The sequence below is a fragment of the Mustela nigripes genome, chromosome 9, assembly GCF_022355385.1.
Source record: "Mustela nigripes isolate SB6536 chromosome 9, MUSNIG.SB6536, whole genome shotgun sequence".
Lineage (NCBI taxonomy): Eukaryota > Metazoa > Chordata > Mammalia > Carnivora > Mustelidae > Mustela > Mustela nigripes.
This window is the reverse complement of record NC_081565.1, coordinates 87,510,987-87,533,411: the sequence shown is the minus strand read 5'-3', so window position 1 is coordinate 87,533,411 and position 22,425 is coordinate 87,510,987. Positions and strand designations below refer to the sequence as shown.

The 22,425-nt window shown below is 55.6% G+C and overlaps 1 protein-coding gene across 2 annotated transcripts in view; it reads left to right on the top strand.

Moving 5' to 3' along the window:
• The window catches only part of BICD2 (BICD cargo adaptor 2), a 42,360-nt gene that overhangs the window by 8,188 nt on the left and 11,747 nt on the right, over positions 1 to 22,425 (top strand). For both annotated transcript variants that reach the window (XM_059412034.1, XM_059412036.1), the window contains exon 2: positions 19,715 to 19,927. In XM_059412034.1, the coding sequence (XP_059268017.1) occupies positions 19,715 to 19,927 (213 nt within the window). The remainder of the gene's footprint in view (positions 1 to 19,714; positions 19,928 to 22,425) is intronic.

Genomic DNA, 22,425 nt, shown 5'->3' with positions numbered 1-22,425 from the left:
GTGCGCAGGAGGGTCACAGCTGCTGACCTGTGCCCGTGTCACCTAGAGTCGAGGGCTTCTGTGCCTTTGATCTTCTGTACTCAACTTAGTTCCAAACAAGGTACTTGAGCAAGCTCCATGTTCCCCGACCCCTCCCGTGAGGTGGCTTCATCCACTCGAAATAGCTAGACTGCTCGGCGCTCGTGTTCCCTCCTAGGGTCCCCCAGCTTCTTCAGGGATTTTTCTGTGGCTTTACCATAGTCGTCCATTCACACCAGGCATCTTGGATGCTTCCAGCTTTGCACGATTATGAATAAATCTGTCACAAACATCTGCGTGCAAATTTTGCGTGGGGTAGGTTTTCAGCCCTTTTGGTGTCAGTACCCAGACGTGTGATTGCTGGATTGAGTACGTTTAGTTTTGCGGGAAACCCCTGGACGCTTCCACAGTGGCTGCGCAGTCTGCGTCTCTGCAGCCTGACCCCGCGTGCCCGCTGCTCCGCGTCCTCACCAGCGTTTGGTGTGACCGGTGCTCCAGATGTTGGACACTCCGGAAGGTGGAGTGGCGTCTTGTTGGTGTCCCCAGATGGCACTCGATGCACAGCAGCTTGTCGCGTGCTTGTTTGCTGTCTGTGTCCTTGGTGAGGTGTCGGCACTCATTTTTGGCTCATTTGAAAATTGAGTTGTTTCTTACTGTTTTAGGCGGTCTTTATCTATTTTGGACACAAGTCCTAATTTTCGAGTAATTTCTCCCAGTCTGTGGCTGGTCTTTTCACTCTTGTAGCAGGGTCTTTCACAGAACAGTTTCAGTTTTGTGCCATCTTGCTTTTGTGGCTTGTGCTTTTTTTTTTTTTATTAAGATTTTGTTTATTTATTTAATAGACACAGAGAGAGAGGGAACACAAGCAGGGGGAGTGGGTGAGGGAGAAGCAGGCTACCCGCTGAGCAGGGACCCTGGGATCATGACCTGACTCGCAGACAGAGCAGACAGACGCCAATAACAGAGTCCCTCAGGCGCCCCCGGGTTGTGCTTTTGGTGCCGAGATCTGCATCACCAAACCCAGGATTATCCCAATTCTGTGTTTCTGTCTTTGATTTGCATTTTGTTTTTTGGTGAGGGGTTTGGTTTTCAGTTAGTTTTGTGAAGCGCATAAGATGTGTCCAGATGCACTTCTTCACGTGGGGGTGTCGGGTGTGGCAGCACCATCTGTTGCAGGGACAAGACTCTTCTGCTCTGGTGTGTCACCCCGCCCCCGCCCATAGTCATTTCACTGTATACCGGGACTGCCCGCACTCTGTCCCATTGTTCTGTGCAGTTACTCTTTTGATCATATCCCACTCTCCTGACCATGCGCTAGTGGGTTCACTGGGCTTCCGTCGCTTCATGTGTCCCCTCAGCCCTGCAGTTTTGTGGTATGACTCTGCGCACCTGACTGGGGCCTGTTCCCCAGGCCTCAGCCCTGTGTTGATGGGGTTGGTTATGGTCCCTGACAACTGTGACTGTGATTTTTTAAAAAATCTTGACAAAAAATAACAATGCACGTGGTTAAAAAGAAAAATCACCAGCACAGTCGGTAAGGTTCTTGATAAAAGACCAGTGTGCTAGTCTGTGTCCCCGTGAAGGCCGGCCGCAGGACAGTGTCTTCATGTAATTTTTCATTCCCTTGGGATTCAGCTCAGCGAGGGTTGACTTTCTTCCTGATAAACCAACCCAGTGATCTGCTTAACAGTCTGTGCATTTGATCCAGGCAGTAGTGGGGGGGGCGCATGTGGGGTCAGTCAGTGGGGTCGGACCCGAGACCCAGTACCCCTGGGTGTTCCACTGGCTGCCTGCACCAGGGGCTGCTCCGTCACTCCAGAAGTGTTTGGGTTTGGGTGCCCCCACTGTCACCTCAGGTGCCCAGCACCTTCCAGGAGTCTCTTTCCAGCCTGCCGGGCCCCGGGTCCAGCCTCCCCCTGTGGCTGCTCCTTGTCGCCGCTTTGGGACAGGTCTGCAGGCACCCACTGGACTCACGGTCGGCCCAGGTGGGGCTCCCACACGCTCTTGCTGCCAAGTACACCTCTCTCTGCGCTCTCTCAGTGCCCCCCTTCCACCGGGGGATGCCCTGGGCTCGCACCGGCTGAGGCCTGGAATGCCTCCGACCAGGATGCGGCTGCGAAGCTTGGAGAGAGAGTGCGTCTAGGCTTGCACTTCCGGGTGGCAGTCAGCTGCGGTTTACGGGGTCGCTGCTGTACATGACGCGGTGCTGGCGCTGTGGTCGTGGCCATGAGATGGCCCTGGGCAGTCTGCATGGAGGGCGTCGTGGAGCGTGGTGTGGATCATGTGCATGCATGTGTGTATGTCAGCACAGCACACGACGGGCCTGAAAGCTGCACCCCTACGGATAGCCTCGAGGCGTGCAGGGTGAAGGGGCGGCGAGGCGGGGAGACCAGACAGCTGGCATCAGTACAGGGCCCTGGCTGTCACCCAGGAGGTTCTCCCCTCTCTTCCCAGGTGGAGCAGTGTCCTCTCTCCTTGGGGAGTGGGAGCCCCTCACGGCAGGTAATCCCGCACCCGTTCCTTGGGGGCACCTGGGGCTAACCCTGCAAGGGTGAGCGTGACAGAATGCCAGATGTGGGGGACACTCACCCCTCAGACTCACTGTCTCGCCTTGGCCACAGCCACATCTGTCCCCAAAAGTTGCAGGCTCTGGGTCCTGAGGTGGAGTCTGGCCACTGGCTGACCATGTGGCTTGCTGGGTGTCCCTTCACCACAGGGCGAATAACGGAGAAGACGTGCTGAGGTTGGAGACAGAGCAGGCCGTCCCAGCGCAGGCTGCTCTCCTGGTGTTTCCGGCCCAGGCCATCCTGGGGACGCAGGGCAGGTGGGAGCTGGACAGCTGCCCCTCCTGCCATGACTGCAGGCTGCTGAATGAGGTTTGTGGTGGGCGGCCGGCTGCGGTGGGAACATGGGGCCTTGTCCTCTGGCCCAGGACTGGCCTCCGGGTCCCTGGGTGGTAGAGCCCGGGTCCCTAGGGACCGCCGCCAGCTCTGGGGCTCAGCTGGCCAGAAGCCTGCCTGCTGACACTGAGGCAATTAGGGTGTAATCTTCTCTAAATGCACCCGATTCTGGCTAAATCCCTACCGCCCAGGAGTGGATTCCCAGTTTTCTAAAAGCAGCTTAATGTTTGGATGCTGCCCAGGACAGCTGGGGTGTGTGGTTGGCAGTGGGACAAGTGTGGGTGGATGGGGGGGCGCGGCGCGGGGGGTGACAGCCGTCCACAGGCAGCTGGATTCTGTTCCCATGTGGGCATCAGTCCTCGGGTCTGGTTCATCTGGTCCCCACAGTCAGTGTACAGGTGCTTCTGGGGAAACTGAGGCCAAAAGCCACATAGTGGGGAGGGTGGGTTGATGGAGGACAGATGTCCCACAGGGATCCCCGGGGCCTGGGACAGGGATGGACCCTTGGCATGCCGGTTTGATGAATAAGGGTAATCAGCCGGCGAGAGTTTGTGTGAGTATGCCCACAGCCTCCATCTGCCCCCCGTTCCCGGGAGGAGGCCCCCAGTCCCAAGAGGAAGTCCTTGTTCCTGGGAGGGGACTCCCAAGTCCACGAGGGGACTGCCTCCACTGCCCAGGGGAGGTTCCCAATCCAAAGAGGAGGTCTGCTCTCTGGCTCCCCCTCCTAACCTTTAGCATCTCCAGCCCTCCCAGCAGACTGTTGTCCCCACCCACTTCTGATACGACCCCTTTACCCCCCACCCCCATCCCCACAGTGTCCCCATGTCCCCCTGGCCATCCATAGGCATTTATGGAGCATCTGTCACTTGCCAGGCATGGGCTCGCTTGATCCCACCAAGGAGGGGCACACTTGGTGCAAGGCACGGGTGCCCTGGGCCCACTGGTGTTTGGATTCACTGTGAGGTGGGGCTGGACCCTTCTTCACACGGTGGGCTGCATCAGTCCAGGTGGGATGCATCTCAGGGGTTGGAAGAAGATTCTGGAGCGACTCTGGCTACTGCTCTGATTACTTACTGTCTTGTAAGCAGCCCCCATGTTTTACATGGATGCGTAACTCACCTATGAGGAGACAGAGTTGCTTGTGCTCGCATGGCTGTCCCCCAGCAGTGCCCCCAGCAGCGTCCCCAGCAGGTGCCTTCCACCCCACATGGCCCCGGGAGCCTTGCTGGCCTCTGTAGTAATTAGATTCTCTAGCAGACCTTTGTGTTAATGGTTGGCTTCCTAGCTGGGCCGGGGGCCAAGTCGGTGCCTGAGTCACCAACACCTCCCCCTTGGGGATGTTGGGGTCACCGGTGTGCAGGGCTCTGTGTGCACCTGCACTCTCACCTTTCCTGGTGATTCCCATGAGTGCAACCCATCTGCCCTTGTCCAGGACAGACACGCACGGACAGCCACCCTGGTCCCCTGGCAAGAAGGCTGAGCCCTCCTTGGGCTCTGCTGCTTGGGTTACCCAGCGCCGGGGGTGCAGGGCCATGTGCCAGGAGGGAGATAATCTCCGTAAGTCGTGTGAAGTGGGACTAAGGACCAGCGTGACCAGCCTTAGCCAGATCTGAGGATTAACAGGTACTGCCCCAGTAAACCACAGCATTCCAGATTCCAGGCCTGGCGCCCCAAGACTGGGAAGCACTGCCTAGCAGGTGCACCTGCACCTGTGAACAGATGTTTCTGGCTCCCCAGGTGATTTTGAGGCAAGGCAGCTAAACAGAGCCAGGTGCTGGATCTGCCTGCCAACCCCTGCCTCTTTCCTGCCTTCTCTGGCGGTCGCACCTGGGAGATGATACGGAGTCCCTTGCTCTCAGAGTCGGGTTTCTCTCGCCTGTGCAAGGAGATCCCCCATGAGAGAGAAGCTAGTGGGCTCCCGTTGGCGCACACTGTAAAGTGTTCCGGGCTCGGGTTTTGCCTGCCCTCTCCCCCGGGACTCTCCTATCTGTGGCATCTCCTCCCCGGACCCTGTCAGAGTCAGAAGGGTGCAGAGACCGGGAGGGGGGCTGGCGGCTTGGGGACTGAGCCACCCTGCCGAGCAGGGCTGTGGGCTGGGCCATGGAGCTGTTCTGGGTGCTGTGTGGGGACCACTTGTGCCTCAGGGCCGTCCTCAGGGACACCTGCCCTGGACGCATCCCTTGGCTGCTGGCTCCAGCCCTTCTCATGCGCCCCTGCCGCCAGTCTTTTGTTGACTAGCCGGTTGGAGACACTCCTTTGTGGAGAGCCTGTTTGGGACCGTCACCAGTGTTTCTGGAAGGTGTCTGCCTATTTCTTACTGATGCGTGGAGCTCTTCGTAGTCTGGACGTGGAACCTTCTGTCATGGGGCGTGATCTATTCTGACGCTGGTGTGGTGGGGGAGGAGTGGCGGAGGTGGGTGGCCCAGGGGCCCCGTGGTCCTCTGCCGGGGACAGCTGAGGCCTCCACCTCTTCCTTACCTTCGTCCTCCCAAAAACCTGAACGCGAATCCTCCTGAGAACTTGGAGACTGGCGTTAAGGGAAAGGATACAGTGAAGACACTGCTGGGAATGGTGGCGAGTCTTGTTACTCTTCTGGGTCTTTCAGCCGGAGGGGGCCTCCGCCCACTGGGACACTAATCAGGGACAGCAGCTGATGACGATGTGGAGAAATCAGAACCCACATTTGGCTGGTGGGAGGTAAGATGGGGCAGCTGCCTTGGCAAATGGTGGGGGGGTCCTCGCAGCGTTAAACACAGAGTTACCACATGACCTAGCGGTCTGCTCCTGCGGGACTGCCCCAGACAGCGGCCCCAGCGGGCACACAGCACCAGCATCCTGAGCAGCCCCGAAGCGCCGGTACGTGCCGCATGTGGGTGAACCTTAGGTGAATCTTGGACCGTGATGCTTGGCGAGAGGCCAGTCACGGCGGTCATGTCCTAGGAGGCGCCCCTTCTGGAAAGTGTCCCTGCCTTCAGACCAGCAGACATAGATATACTCTGGTGGTTTTTAGTGTCTGGGGCAGGGGAGCTGGGGAGCGATGCTGGTAGGGGTGAGGTCTTCTTTTCTGGGTGATGAGAACGTGGCAGTCATGATGATGGTCACGCCACCCTTTGAATATACTAAAGTCTGCTGAGTTGTATCCACGGAAAGGGTGAATGTAACGGCGGGCTTTTTAGGAGGTGAAGGGAGAGTCTTCTCTTTGCTCATGGCCAGGCGAAATTTCACTTTTGCTCTGTGATGACCCCAGAGGGTCTGGGGCAGCTGCTGCCAGCCCCGTGGTGGTGCTCCCTGCCTGGTGTGGCGCCCGCTGCCCACGGCCGCCTGGTGCCCCCCCACCCCCGCCGGACTTGTCCTTTCCTCTAAGTCTTGGGGTTCTAGTTAAGGTAGTGTCTAAGGGTTAACGTTGATGTTGAGATGATAAATTGTTCCTTATTACGGACCCCTATCCTAACAGCTTACTTTGACAGGATTGGAGAGCTCTCTTGAGCTTTCCGGAGGTGTGCCTCGGTGCATTTCCTAGGTGAGGTTGTCACCTCGCATCCTTTCTTCTGTGTCTTCTAACCTTTGTCCCCTGTGGGCGCAGGTTCTCTTCCCTTGTCCTTTCCAGGGGTGGGACCCCAGGGCTTGATTGATGTTTATTCACGCACTCGCTCTTGGCTAGCGTCCGTGCTCATCTGTCTGGGTGCATTTGTTTGCTGATGCCCAGATGTTCTCATAAGGATGTCAGGAAGAAAGCTGGCCGGTCCATTTTTGTAGAGCTTTGGTGGGAAGGCGAGGCCAGTCATCGCCAGTGCATCTCGGTGTGGGTGGTGGTCTTGCTTCCTTTCCACACGTTACTCCGTCTGCGGCAGGAATGTGTGTAGTCCAGCCTCTGACACGCTGTATGACCCGCTCAGTATACCGGCTTGCTTACGCTGGCGCCTGGTCCGTCTTTTTATAAAACTGAATCGTGATTAGTGCTGCGGGCTTGGTGCTCCCGGGGAAGCGTAGCTGCTGCTTGGGGCCTCCCAAGTCTCTGTGCGCACATTCCGTGTGGGTACCCTTGGGCCTCCTGTGCAGGGAGGATTGGGGGGGCTCCTGGATGAGCGTGTCCACCGAGTCCAGGGTCACCGCCCCTCTGCCCTGTCCTGTGTGGGGAGGGGACGTGGCAGTGAGCAGCGAGGCGCTGGCCGAGGCGCTGGAGTCCGGCCCGGCCCGGCCCTGCCCCAGCAAGCACATCACCTTGGGATGCGGGAGCACTGGCCTCTGGGTGCCTGACAGAGAGGCAGATGCCCCACGCAGACCACCACCCTGGATAAAACCGTCACCAGCTTCGTTGCTTTTGTTTTTTTATTTTGCTTTCGGGCTTTTGTTGTGACACTTCCTCTTTCTGAGACTTTTGTCTGTTTACTTTGTTGAGTCTCTGTGTTTCTTTTTATCACTAACGTGTATTTTTAGCACACCTCCCTCCCCCGGCACAATACTGTTTTGGCAGTGATCCCCGAGTGCTGATAGGAGATGTTTCTGGTTTTTGTTCACTCGGTTTCCTGGTGTGTGTTCTGGATGGCCTCCTCTTTGCAGGGATTAGCGAAGGGATCGATTTTCCTGTGTTTGGGTGTGTGCTAATACATTTTTAAATAGCTTTTATTTTTTGAGAGCAGTTTTAGATTTTTGGAAAACTTGAGGCATCTATTTTGATCTTGCTCTAGCGTGGCCCACAACATGCACATTGACTTCTGTTGACATTATGGTGAGGTCAGCCCATCCCGTTGTCCTGCCGTTTCCTTAGGGAAATGCTCTCATTGGAAAGAACCTTGTGCCTCCGGTGTGGGATCACTGTTGTGTCTTCTCTATGTTGAGGCTGTTTCTGATTGACGTGCGTGGTGCTGAACGCCCCCAGACCTTGGATCTTCGTGAGTCGATGCGTTCTGCAGTGTTCAGTATTTTGTGCCTGACTGTTCCCGCCAGCGACCGCCGTGTGGCTAGGATTGACCCATCTGTGATGGAGAATTTACTCCCTTAGTGCTGTAAAATCTTTATCCTATACCACCACTCCTGGGCTTGTATCTGTATCCAGTTCCCGGGCCTCAGCCCGGCCTGGTGTTGGATGAGGCTCCTGTAGGGCTGGGGGGCTCCTGCAGAGAGAGCTTGGCCATGGGGAAATGCATGAGTCACAGTGTTGCCCTGGAGTCACCCGATCCCCCTGTGACGGAGTGAGTGCGGCAGCCCCGGGGCCCGTGTGCCAGTTTTGACTGGGAATCTGTCAGTTGGTCAGTACCTGTCGGGCACCGGCTGCAGGCGGCCGGCATCGGACTGGGGTTGCTGTTTCTTCTTCCCTGTGGGTCCCTTGGCTGCTTGCCCTCCCGCAAGGCAGAAGCAGGTGAAGAAGGTGTGAGCCCTCCACTCCAGGTGGTGCTGGGCCTGTGTGACCCAGTGGAGGGCTCTTGATACACATTTGCTCTGAGAAGCTACTCTCCAGGGCAAGATTCGGGTACAGACACCATCTTGAACCAGAAAAGAGGCGAGGGACACCTTAGGGGCTCCTCACTCTTCTTGAGGCCATTGGTGAACGGAGAGAGTGATTCTGACCATTTGAAGGTTCCCAGGGTGCCAGGCTTTGGGTCCCCAGCTGGGGCAGAGTTGACCCTGGGAGCCCAGCAGTGTCTGTTGTCTTCCCAGACACGCAGTAAGCACATCAGAGCTGTGTTGGGCTGGGGGTGGGGACAGGCAGCTGATGGGACTTGGGGGTTCCTGGGACACCCCCATCTTGGTGCAGCCTAGTGGCCCTTCAGGGAAAGCGGGGCACCCTGTGGGTGGGTGAGTGTGGGTCAGCCCAGGACTTCCAATACCAGAGGAGCCGAGAGTCCTGGATTCCAGCCTCCCTGTGGAAAGGGCTTCCTGGACCTCTGCCTTCCCTCCTCTGGGTTTCTTTGGAGTGGCGTGCCTTGTGCTTGCTGGCTCTGACAGCCAGACTGACTGGTCTGGGAAGGGAACTTCTCCAGCACAGCCCCGCCTGGAGGAGGCTTCCAGCCGCCTCTGCCCTGTTGATGCAGGCCTTTCTCCGGGAAGCCAGGCCCCGCCTGGAGTCAGGAGCAGGCTCCTTCTGCCTCGCCGTGCCAACCTGTTTCTGGGTCCCATGGACGGGGGCCAGAAACTAAGGGTCGGCCTCTGTGACCAGGGCGGATGACCCCACTGATGACCAGTGTCTTTGGGGGGCAGATGGCGAGGCCACTGCAGAGGAGAGGAACTGCCTTCTGGGAGCCACAGGGACTGGCCAAGCACAGGGGTGGGTGCAGTCCCTTGTGGGGTTGCTCTTCCAGCTCGACGAGTCCTGTTTCTCCTGGGCTTGGTCCCTCCAGCTGCCTCAGCACTGGGCCAGGCATGTCACGCACAGCCCAGTGTGCAGTGGGCCCCGCCACGCTCATCCCCGTGCTCCTGCCGGCCAGGTGCCCGGCTCTTCCACCGCTGAGGAGGAAGAGGCTTTCTGTCCAGGGCTCCTCCTAGCCCGCCCGGTCCTGCCTCTGCGCTTTTGCCAGAGGCGTCCGTGCACCTGGCACACCCCCATCTTCCCAGGCCCGACCTGACGTGGGCATGGGCCCTTCGACATACACTTGGAGTTCTTGTGTGACAAGCCGCAGGGAGTGGGCGCCAGGTGACGAGGAGGGGCTGACTCAGACCAGGGGGGCTGCAGACGGCTGCTCGAGGGCCACGCCTGGCCGTGGGCCTGGTCTCCTAAACAGAGTTTTACTCCTTTGTGTGGTCCTGGCTGCTTGCACCCTGCGGGACGGAGTTGGGAGCCGTGGCCGCAGACTGACTCGGTGCTGGTGTGCTGGTCGCTCCTCGGCTCAGTTTCTGGGCTGAAGGACACCGCCTTGTTGGGAGCCCTGACTTTTGGGTGTGTCTGTGAAGGGATTAGCATTTGATTCCGTGTGGGCGGGCCTCAGGCAGGCCCTCTGGCCCAGCAGAGCAGAAATGGGACGGTTGAATTCTCTGTCCCGGAGCTGGGACAGTGTCTTCTGTCCTCAGGCCTTCACACCCCGCCTCCCGCTCTCCTGGGTCTCCTGCGTGCAGGCGGCGGACTGGGGGACTTCGCTTCTGTAACTGCCTGAGCCAGTGCCTGTAGTAAATCTCTTAGGTCTGCGTCGATGTGTGTTCTCTGGGGAACCCTGAATAGTGGAGATTTGGTCCTGAGTGTGCAGCTGCTTGGGGTCTCTTCCTGTTTATCCCCCCCATCTTTGTCCCTGTGCTGGATGACCTACCTAGTGGGACTGCCTGGCTTCTCCCTCCAGGATGGGGCAGGGTCCGAGGCTGGGGCCCCTGTAGGGACCTTACCTCCTTCAGGGGCCTGTGCCCGGAGCTGGGCCCGTGAGGGACAGGCTGATGGAGTTTCTTGCCTGGAAGGTTCGCAGACTCCCTGCAGAGAGCAGGCTCCCTGTCCCCAGTGGCTTGCTGACTTGTGTGTGGGCCTGGGTCCCAGGGACCCTTGCTGAGCCCTGGCTCTTGTGTCCATGGCCTCAGGGCAGTGGCCTGGGCATCCTGCCTGCTGCTTCAGCTTCCCCATTCGGGTGTGTTTTGGTACAGATTCAGCAGCAGAACCAGGCCTGGGCTGCTGTGGCTGGCCGGGCTGCGGTCTGCTTACCCCAGGCCAATGGTGCTTCTCGGGGTCAGCGCAGCTCTTGTCTCTCATTCTCTCTGCTTCTCTGCTCTGCTTTTGTCTCTGGCTCTCAGCCTCCTTGGGGCAGTGGGGGCCTGGTGGGGGTTGGGTATCGGCCTCCGTGTGCCAGTGGGGACTGTTGGGGTCTCGGCCAGAAATGCTGGGTGTACGTGTGTCAGACTGTGCTCAGAACTGCACATGCCACGTCGGCCTCACACCTGGCTTGGGAAGAGGAGGTGCTGCAGCCGCCTGGGACTGGTGTGATTGCACACAGCCAAGTGAGGAGGGTCTGACCAAGGGACCTGCCCTGCTCTGTTCACCCGCCGGTCCCTGTCCCTGCCCTGGGCCAGATTTCCACCGCTGCAGCCCTCTGCTCCTAGCTGGGCCTTCCTGCCCAGACTTTCCGTGGCTCCTAAGGCTTTGAGAAGAGCTTGGTTCCTCCCGCCCAGCCCTTGCTCATGCTGCTCCCTCTGCCTCTGCAGGTGCCCTCTACCCGCCTCCCCAGCCCCAGGGAGCCCTCCGCACTGGGCAAACCCAGCCTCCCCCACCAAGTCTGCCCTGACTGCAGGTGTTTGAGGTGTCCACAAGGGTGGGGATGAACTTGAAGTAGGGCTGATTCTGACCTCATGCCTGGGCTTGCGGGACCGTGTTGGGGCTTGCCAGGTGGGGTGCGCGCCGCGAAGCCGTGTCGGGAACACTGTCGCCCCACCCCTGGCCAGGCCAGCCCTTAGGGGAACCTCATACCAGCACGGCTGCCGGTCCCTCCAGGGCCACTAGCTCAGAGCCCAGGTGTGCATCTTGGGCCCCTCCAGAAGGGCACCGCCTTTCTTCCTCAGCACCAGGGGCCTTGGGGACCCTCCGGTGCACACTGGCCTGGGAGGTGCGCGGCAAGGCAGGGGATGCTTTGAGGGTGTGGGTCCCCACAGCTGGACACTGCCGTCCGATGGACACTGCTGCTGTGCGCCTTCCTGGGGTGGGGAGGCGGGTCTCAAGGTGGTGCACAGACTGGGTGAGGGTCCTTTGGTCAGCAGAAATTCAGTTGGGCTGAGTGACTTCGCCTCTGAGACCCCCAGCCTCCCAGCCTGTGAGCTGGGGCTCGTGCGCGGGAACAGGGTCCCCCAGCTGGGGCGGTGAGCACAGGGGATGGGGTTCCCCCGCTGGGGTGGTGAGCGCAGGAGATGGGAGGGATGAGGTGCCCCAGCTGGGGCAGCAAGCTGGGATGCCTTGTGATAAACAGCTCCCTAGAGCTGGCATTGAGTGAGCCTTGGGGGAACGAAGCAAGGTGGGGAGACGGAGCTCCCCCTGCCGGCCTCCTGCCGCCATTTCAGCGCGGTTTCGCAGCTGTTACAGATACCCTGCAGGACTGTGTGGACACAGGTTCTGTTGAACACCTGGGAGTGGGTGGCTGTGCCTTTTGTCAGGTGTCTGCTCGCACAGCGGCCTTGGCCAGGGCAGATGTTCTCGTCTACGCCCCTCCTACGTGTGTGGTGGCATCTCCCTAGTCCCTGATTCTTTCCTGGATGTGTGTCGTCTTGGGGGAATTGTCTGTTCAGTTCTTCTGCTCATGTTTTAGGGGGCTGTTGCTCTTACTGAGTTTTGAGAGCTCTTGTATCTCAGATGGAAGTTCTTTATCAGATGCATGATTTGCATAGACTTTTGTTCAGTCTGTGCCTTGTCCCTGCGTTGTTCTTTTTTTTTGTTAATGAAAAGAGTTCTAGAGATGGGTTGCACAACAGTGTGAATGTCATCAACGCTCCTAAACTGTCCCCTTAAAAATGGTGAAGATGGTTGGGGGAAATTGGAGAAGGGAGACGAACCATCATGAGAGACTGTGGACTCTGAAAGACAATCTGAGGGTTTTGGAGGGGCGGGGGCGGGGGTGGGAGGTTGGGTGAGCCTGGTCGTGGGTGTTATGGAGGGCACGGATTGCATGGAGCACTGGGTGTGATGCATAAACAAGGAATTCTGGAACACTGAAAAGAAATTTAAAAAATAAATAAAAATTAAATAAAAATAAAAATAAAGTAAAATACAAAAAAATGATGAAGATGGTGAATTTTATGTTGTGCAACTAAAAATAGTTTCCTGATTTTAAACAAAAGGTGCTGGTGAATTACTTGCTTTATCATTATTTGACTCTCTTTCTGGCAGTGCCTTTTGTCTAGGAGTCTTACTTTGCTCTTAAAGTAACCATACCAGCTTTCTTAGTATTGCTTGGTGTGTCTTCTTGTTTGTTTACTGCCAGCTTTCTTTGTCCTTCTTTTTGTTCTGTGTGTGTATTGTTAGCAGCATATAGTTGGCATTTGTTTGGGTGTAGTTTCTCGTATCCACTTTGAGAATCTTTTTAAGATCTGGGTAGTTAGCAGAGGTGGAGAATCTCCACGCTGAGTGTGGAGCCTAACATGGGGCTAGAACTCACAACCCTGAGATCATGACCTGAGCTGAAACCAAGAGTCTTATGCTTACTGTGCTGTTCCACCCAGGTGCCCTGTTTGGTTTTTTAAACTGTAACATGGGTTCCCAGGGTCTTCAAAAGTCATGTGTATTTATGTTTCTCATTAAAGTATGTGAAAATAAAGAATTTAGATTGCCAAAACTACTTAATCTTATAAACAAAGACCTTGAAAACTCAATAGAATTACCTTTTTAAAATTACCTTTCTTTTTAACCATTTCCAGCTCTTTGCCTCATCACTAATAACCACTGATCCGTTCTCTGTGTCTGTGACTGTGGCTTTTGGTTTTTCTTAGAGTCCACATATAAGAGAGATTGTGCGGTATTTCTGTCTGATTTTACTGCATTTTGCCTAATGCCCTCGAGAGTCTACCCTTCTCTTACCTTAGTTTGAAGTCCAAATTACCAGTTTTTTTAAATAGGTCATAAACAGTTTCTCTTGTTTTTCCCGGAAGTCTTAGAATGTTTAAGCTTATGACCCATTTTTGTTTGTTTGTTTTAAGATTTTATTTATTTTGGGGGCGCCTGGGTGGCTGTGGGTTAAAGCCTCTACCTTCGGCTCAGGTCATGGTCCTGGGGTCCTGGGATCGAGCCTCGCATCGGGTTCTCTGCTCAGCAGGGAGCCTGCTTCCTCCTCTCTCTCTGCCTGCCTCTCTGCCTCCTTGTGATCTCTCTGTCAAATAAATAAATAAATAAATAAAATCTTTTAAAGAAAAAAAAATATTTTATTTATTTTGACAGAGAAAGAGATCACAGGGAGGCAGAGAGGCAGGCAGAGAGAGGGGGAGAAGCAGACTCCCCGCTGAGCAGGGAACCCGATGTGGGTGGGGCTCGATCCCAGGCCTCTGGGATCATGACCCGAGCCAAAGGCAGAGGCTTTAACCCACTGAGCCACCCAGGTGCCCCTTATGACCCATTTTAAATTAATTTTCAAACTGCTGTAAGATAGGGATTGAAGTTGATTTTTTGCATATTGATATTCATTCATTCCAGCACTGTTTGTTACAAGGTTATCTGTTTGCCACCAAATGGCCTAAGTATTGAAATCAGGTCCTTCTACTATGTTTTTCTTTTGAAGTCATTTTGGTTATTCTAGGTCATTTTAATATCCATGTGAATTTTAGAATCAGCTGATCAATTTCTACCAAAAATGCTGGGATTTTGATTGTCATTGTGATGAATTGAAAGATAAATTTGTGGAGAATGGACAATATTAAGAATATTGGTATATTCTTGGGAAGCCTGGGGAGCTCAGTCCATTAAGCATCTGCCTTCGGCTCAGGTCATGATCCCAGGGTCCTGGGATGGAGTCCCACATAGGGCTCCTTGCTCAGCAGGGAGCCTGCTTCTCCCTCTGCCTGCTCTTCCGGTTCTGCCTGCAGCTCTCTGTGCTTCTGCTCTCTGACAAATAAATAAAATCTTGAAAGAAAAAAAGAGAATGTTGTTATATTCTTTTGTTCTTGTTGTTGTTGTTATATTCTTAACACTGGGTGGCTCAGTTGAATATCCAGCTCTCGACTTTGGCTCAGGTCATGATCTCAGGGTCCTGAGATCGAGCCCCACATTGGGCTCTGCACCAGTGTGGAGTCTGCTTGGGATTTTCTCCCTCTCTGTCCCTGCTCCCAGAGCATGTGTGTGCTCTAAAAAAAAATTTTTTTTTGAAGATTTTATTTATTTTTTTGATAGAGACACAGTGAGAAAGGGAACATAGGCAGAGGGAGTGGGAGAGGGAGAAGCAAGCTCCCCTCGGAGCAGGTAGGCCAATGTGGGACTCGATCTCAGGACCCTAGGATCATGACCCAAGCCGAAGGTAGGCACTTAACCAATTGAGCCACCCAAGGTTCCCAGCATTGAATATTTTTGTTGCTATTATTTGTAGCTTTTTAAAAATTTTCACTTTCTGATTGTTCATTCCTCGTCATTCCTCATATGTAGAAGTGTTTGATTTTTGGTACATTGATCTTGTATCTTGCAACCTGGCTAAACTCATTCTCACTAAAGAACTCTTCATGGGGGTGCGTGGGTGGCCCAGTCAGTTGAGCATCAGCCTTTAGCTCAGGTCATGGTCCCCAGGACCATGGTCTTGGCCTCAAGCTCCACGTTAGGCTCCCTGCTTGGTGGGGAGTCTGCTTCTCCTGCTCCCTCTGCCTGCCGCACCCCCTGCATGTGCTCTCCTGTCTCTTTGTCAGCTAAAAAAGTGTTCTTTTAAAAAGATATTTATGTGGGAGAAAGAGAGTGTGTGCAGGAGGAGGGGCAGAGGGGTAGAGAGAATCCTCAAGCAGACTGCACTGAGCACGGAGCCTGACCTTAGGGCTCAATCCCACGACCCTGGGATCATGACCTGAGGCGAAGGTGGACACTTCACTGACTGAGCCACCCAGGTGCCCCCAGATAAATAAATCTTAGAAAAAACTATTTTATCCTATTGCATAGCTTGTCTTTTCACTTGATAGTGCCCTTTGATACACAAATGTTTTAATTTTGACAAGTTCAGTTTATTTTTGTTGTTTTTGCTCATGCTTATGGTATCAATATTAGGAATGCCAGTGAGGTCACAAAGATTGATCCCTATTTATTTTTTCCTGAGTTTTAGTTGTAGTTCTTGTGTTGAGGTCTCTGATCCATTTTGAGTTAATTTGTGTATATGATGTGAGGTAGGGATTCGACTTTATTCTTTGCACAGGGCTATCCATTTGTTCCAGCACCATTTGTTGAAAACCTATTCTTTCATCACTGAACTATCTTTACCCTTGTCAAAAATCAGTTGACCAGGGGCGCCTGGGTGGCTCAGTGGGTTAAGCCTCTGCCTTCTGCTCGGGTCATGATCTCAGGGTCCTGGGATTGAGCCTCACATCGGGCTCTCTGCTCAGCCAGGGAAACTGCTTCCCCTGCCCTCTCTGCCTGCCTCTCTGCCTACTTGTGATCTCTCTCTCTCTGTCAAGTAAATAAATGAAAAAAAAAATCAGTTGACCACATATGTAGGGGTTTATTTCTGGACTCTTCTGTTCCATTGGGCTATACTGTCTTAATGCCAGTATCACACTGTCATGGTCACTGTAGCATTAAGTTTTGAAATAGAGAACTTGAGTCTTCCTGTTCCGTTTTTAATATTGTTTTAGCTATTTTGGGCCCCTTGCAATCTTGTATGAATTTCCATTTCTGCAAAAAAGACCATTGGAATTTTGGTAGGGATTGCATCGAGTCTCTAATTCATTATCTTAAAGGGCTTTTAACAATAAAGCAAGTCTTATATTTATTCTATGATTATCATTTCTGGTGCTTTTTGCTCCTCCTTCTAAATCTAAATTTCCATCTGGTACTGTTTATCTTCTGCCTGAGCGATTTTATTTAATGTCTGGTGTGCAGGTGGTAAATTCTTTCAGCTCTTGTCTGTCTGAACTCCCTTTCTGGGGTTTTCACTGGGTGTAGCCCCCTCGTTAATAGGTTTGCTTTGTTTTGCTTTCTTGAGGTGGTTTCTCGAGGTGGTTCCACTGTCTTCTGGCCCATCAGAGAAATCTGCTGTCATCTTGTACTTGCTGCTTTTCTCTGGGTGATTTTAGCGTGTCCTTTCCCTCGCTGGTTTTAGGCAGTTTTGTGGTACCCTTGGTTAGTTTCTCTCATCTTGTGCTCCGGGGTGGATGAGCTGCTACCGTCTGTAGGTCTATAGTTTCCATCAAATTTGGAAATTCTTGAGCCATTATGATTTTTCAAGGACTTATTTATCCTCACCCTTTCTCTTCCCTGGGACTCTGGTTTCTCTGTTTGACCCACAGCTCACTCTGAGCTCTCTGGTTTTTCAGTCTTTTTTTCCCTGTGTTTTATTTTGGGTAGTCTTGGTGTTGCTGCTTCAAGCTTATTAGTCTTCCACATTGTGCCGGCTGCTAAGCCCACCTGTTGCCCCACTCACGTCAGTTTCTGTACTTCCATCTTGCAAGTCTTCTGGGTCGCTGTTGATGTGATCAGGGTCTGGTCTGTATCCTGAACCCGTGGAAATCAGTCTCCTGGCTCTCACCTTGGCAATGGTGAGCTCCTCTCCCAGTGACGGTGAGCTCTCCCTATTGTGGTGGACTGGTTTCCCTTTTACGGCGTTGGGAACTGGTGCTGTTAATTCCTGTGTGGGTTCCCAGGCTTTGTTCTGGGACATACTTTGATGCCTTCAGGTTGTGCCCATCAGCTTTGTTGGTCAGGACCAGAGAGCACTTACGGGCTCCGTGTCTTTGCCTCCAACCCCCACCTCCTCCTGTTGGCTGCCAGTGGCTCTCTCACGGGTTTGCACCAGTTGTGCCTTTGCCTGCCATCTGCCACTTCTGCTTTGTCCACCACCTTGCAGCACCGCCCCTCCCCAAAGGTCTGCCAGCATGCCCACCATTGTCTGTCTTTTGGTGCCACACCCAGAGGTCCTTTTGTGGGGGGACGAGGGCTGTCACGGAGCTCACCTGAACCCTGCCCCTCACTCTCTGGTGCTTAGTCACATAAAGTTCCCTGTTAATGGTAACTTTTGCTCACAGGAGCCAGATCAGTGCCTGTGACTGTTTTATTAGCTCAGCAGGATGTTTAAATCTCCAGCTCTGTTGTCTCAGTGCTTGAGGGCTGGGCTGGGGCCTGGGCGGAGGTGCAGATTTGAGCTGAGCCTGGCAGGCCTGGACGTGTGTGTGCACACACCTGTGTGCGTCACAACATTTAGCTGTCTCACCTTGGGACAGCCTCTGGTGGTTGACCCACTGCCTAGTGAGACGTCTACACTCCAGCTTGGGGTTCAGAAGTGTGTTGTACTCTGGTCGCCCAGTCAGGCTGGCCTGGAGGCTTGGAGATACAGCTCTCATTCAGGGCACCTGCCTCATGGGTTGGGTCCTTCCTGTGCCTCCAGAAGCCTGGCGGGGTCTGGCACACCCCAGGCTGGTGTGCAGCTGGCAGTCCGCACCGCCACCGGTTGGGCCGGGCCCTGTGTAGGCATGAATCTGGGCTCTGTTTGGTCTTTCATTTGGGCCGGGGACAGAGGAGGACAGCATCGGGAATTAGAGCTGAGCCGACGTGGTTTGAAAGGAAACGGGTTTTCACAGAGTGGGCCATGCTGGCAGCTGGGGGCAGAAGAGCAGGAGCCGTCCTTGGGAAGGGGAGACCCCACGTCATCTACCCGTCCACCACGGCTTTCTACGTTTTGATTTTTTTTTTCAATATTTTTTCATTTATCTGTTTTTATTTTTTATTTTTTTTAAGATTTTATTTATTTATTTGACAGGCAGAGATCACAAGCAGGCAGAGAGGCAGGCAGAGAGAGAGGGAGAAGCAGGCTTCCTTGTGGAGCAGAGAGCCCGACGCGGGGCTCCATCCCAGGACCCTGAGATCATGACCCGGGCCGAAGGCAGAGGCTTAATCCACTGAGCCACCCAGGCGCCCCTGTTTATCTGTTTTTAAATCAGAGAGAGTGAGCACAAGCAGGGGGAGTGAGAGAAGGAGAAGCAGGCTCCCTGCTGAGCAAGGATTCCCCATGTGGGGCTCAATTGTGGGCCCCAGGATCACAACTCCAGTGGGAAGGCAGCCGCTCAGCTGCTCAGCTGACTAAGCCGCCCAGGCGTCCCTTGATTTTTTTATATCAGAAAGGATCCTGCTCAGTAACACCCTTATCTTTATGCATATTGTCCCAATTGTTTTCTCAGAGTTCCTGGACTTCTTATCAAATAGCAAATAGTAAAAATGCCCTTGTTTCTTTGCAAGAAATAAACACATCAACTCCTTCTTTGGTAGCTCTCCCTGGATTTTGTTTTTCTTCTGTGAGCCGGGAGCCCTATAGAGAATCTGCAGAGCATGGCCACTGGGAAGGGGGCCGCTGCGGGGGACATACACAGGCCCCTGGGATTTGTGTCCTGAGGACTGGGGCTGTCCAGAGCTGGACGGAGGCACTGGGTGGGGGCCACAACCAGCTCAGGACCGAGGCTGTGGACTGGGTCGGCTCTACCATGCCAGGTTGTGCTCCCCTTTGAGGGCTCCTCCCTGAGCCTGGGGGCAGGGCCCCCTGCCTATTGCAGCCCAGAGCCCTCCCTGGATCTCACAGTTGGGGTGGCAGTGCCCTCTCCCCTCTGTCTGGTACTTTCTGCTCTTTGCCCCAGTCCTAGTCTGTTGACTGGTTCTGAGTATCCTGGTTCATGGTCCTGTGCCATCACTAGGCCCTGGCCTGGTCTCACACCCTCCCAAGCCTCCCTGGTCTCCGTGGCCTCTCAGGATAGGTGAATAGAGTGCTCAAGATCAGGCAGGGGAAGGGTGCCTCCCTGAGCCTCAGTTTCTCCCATCTGGAGTGGGGCAGAGGGGTGCTGTTGGGGGCCTCAGACCTGCCCTGGTACTAGGGTAGGAGTCCCCTGCCTGGGCCCTGGGTCAGCAGCCTGACTCCCAAAAGGGGCTGTTCTGCTGCACACCCCATTTCCACCTCGTCTCTCTCGGCCCCCAGCCACTCCCTGTGCTGGGTCCGTCCTAGCCCACCTCGGCCATCAGCCCCTCCCAGCTCCTCTTCGCCGTCACTCCCACCTGCAGCCTGTGTGGCCCTTAGGTGTCCAGTACCCCCCCCGTGGCCAGTGGCCCCCATCTAGCCCCCCCCCCATGTCCCATCACGTCCTCCCCCGATGTCCAGCTTGTGTGCACTTGAGTGAGCAGAGTGTCCTGCCACAGGGCCGGCCAGCGTCGACCTCTCTCTTACGAGCGTCTGGTCTCTGCACAGGCATTTGGACAGGCGCACACGAACCACAAGAAGGTGGCGGCAGACGGCGAGAGCCGGGAGGAGAGTCTGATCCAGGAGTCGGCCTCCAAGGAGCAGTACTACGTGCGCAAGGTGCTGGAGCTGCAGACCGAGCTGAAGCAGCTGCGGAACGTGCTCACCAACACGCAGTCGGAGAACGAGCGCCTGGCGTCCGTGGCGCAGGAGCTGAAGGAGGTGACGGGCACACCTGGTGGGGTCGGGGCGAGTGTCTGGTGCCACCGATGATGGGGTGGGCGAGCGACAGGGCCAGCACATGTGGCCATGACCCCGTGTGAGCGAGTCCTGGCCATGGCCTCGGGACCCCCGGGTTCTCATCCAGAAGGGCAGGGGGCCTTGTTCTGGGCCGCAGGGAGACCCACTGTCTGCCCTCTGTTTCCTTCAGGGGTGACAGGTGACCAGAGGGACGGATGGTTGTCCGTTTCACGCTTCGGATGGGAGGGTATGGAGCAGTCAGGGTCCCACAGATCCAGGAGGGGACTCCAGCGAGCTCTGGGACAGAGCCCAGGATCTGGCAGCAGGGGGAGCAGTCACTGCCCCTGGTTGGGGTCAGAGGTCACCAAGGCTTGTGGGTCTGGGAGGAGCTTGGCTTGGATCCTGTTGTGGAGCCAGAGTGCATGATCTCACTTCCTCCCACGGGATCACCCGCCTTGGGATGGGAGCAGGGTTTGACATTACTGAGGCAGTCTCAGCCCCTCCGCTGGCCAGGCTCATTCCACCCTCCTCCTCTTCCAGAAGGGCTTGTCTGGCTGTCTGGAACACCCTGGGGACCTGCAGACTCCTGGCTGTGTGCGTCAGGAAATTAGCTCAGCTGGTCCCTCGTGAGACCAGGTTTGGTGGGGCTGGGATTCCTGCTCTTCCTGTTGGTGCTTCAGGAGGCCTGCCCACCCCACCCCACGCACCCTCAGCCGCCTCTTCCTCTCAAGGCCCTGCTTCTTGCCCCGTCAGCCCCACTACTCCCTGCTCAGACCAGGATCCGCTCCCTCACCAGCCCCGGCTGTTCCCTGTTCTGAACTCTTCTGCTGATCCTGGGGGCACGTGGCGTCTCCTCCCTTCCCAGAGGCTGGCACGGGAGGCTCAGGCCCACTTCAGGAGCCTGAACCGCAGGAACACAACACCAAGCGCTATCCCCAAGAAGTGCGGCCCCATACCTGCTTTTGTGGGACATGCACTGCAAGTCGTGCGGGGTCACCCCAGGGGACACCCCTTCCGTGACGATAGCTGTCCCTCCTGGTGCCTGGGCTTGCTGCCATCCGTGTGTCCTTTGACCAGACCCCCCGAGACAGTCAGCTTGTGTCTAGTCCCCAGTGTCGACTTTCCAGGGGCATCCAATAGCTTCTGTCATGTGACCTGTATAACAGATGTGCTTAGCTCATGGGACAGCTTCAGCTGCCCCAGAACAACTCCTTTTGGTGAGCCCGTGGGCATCCACGTACTTTGCTCGTCTCATGGATGGCGAAACCAACGAGCAGCTCTGGGGTCCTGACCTCTGACTTCTGTGCTGTTGTCTGGGTGGGCCCAGCTAGCATCTGTCCTGGGACGTGACCTTGAGCCTCATTTTTGCATAGGAAGCAGCAGAGTCCCGGGGAGTTGGGCATGACCACAGCTGGCTAGAGGCAGAGTCCAGTCTCGTGCACACACCGAGGCCTTCCTGAGAGGTGGGACTGGGTTGGTGAGGGGTCAGCCTCATCTGCCCTGGGGCGCCCTGCCAGGTCATCTCTTTGTCGTGGCAGGCCCTGTCCTTGCTGCCCTGGTGGACCCCATGTGTCTAGGGCCGCAGAATAAAGGACAGAGTTGTCACAGCAGACACCTGTGCTCCCTGTCACCCAGGGCAGAAGCCAGGAAAGGCTTGATTGCCGCTGTGGTGGTGTTGGGCCGCCCAGAGCCCGCTGGAAGGAAGCAAGGCGTCTGGTCACAAGGTGAGGCGTCTAGCACAGTCGGGTGCTAGGGGCAGGAGCAGCCTTGTCGGGCGCCAGGTGGGTCTTCAGCGTGGGGTGGCCCCCAGCCCAGGGTCTGGGAGATGGGACTGTCACATGGGCAGATAGCCTAGAGGCAAGAGGAGGGGACGTGGGTATGTTGAAGAGGCCACAGGGGTGGAGCCCCACACAGGAGGAGGACCGGGAGGCCTGTGTGGGTCTTGAGGGAATGGGTCCCATGAGGAAGTGCTCGTCCTCCTGGGGAGCAGGGTACGATGTGCAGCAGCCCGCCAGGAGATGAGGTCAATTGGGCAAGGCTTGTCTGTGGAGAGGCAGGTGTCTCCTGGACAGCCTGCACAGGGCAAGCTCACCCGAGCCTTGGCCTCTGCCGTTACACGCGGAGAACACTTAACCTGCCCAGGCACTTCAGGGAGCCCTGCCCAGCCGGGAGAAGGTGGCTCCTGGTCGCAGGCAGGCCCACCTGCCACCCCAGCCTACCCCCTTTTAGAGCTGGCCCTTCTGGTGACGGCGGCTGTTGGCATGGGGCTTCCTAGGAACTCCAGTAAGGTGTCAGTCTCACAGGCGCCTCGGCTGCTGTGCGTATGACACAGCTGTGGACACTTGCTGTCGCGGCAGGAGCTGCAGGGCTGGGCCCATCACAGGACTCTGTTTGCCCCAAGACAGCAGGTCCAGCCTGGGTCATCGCTTATCACCTTCCTAGAACCCACTGGGAGGAAGGGAGAGGGAAGTACAGCTGAG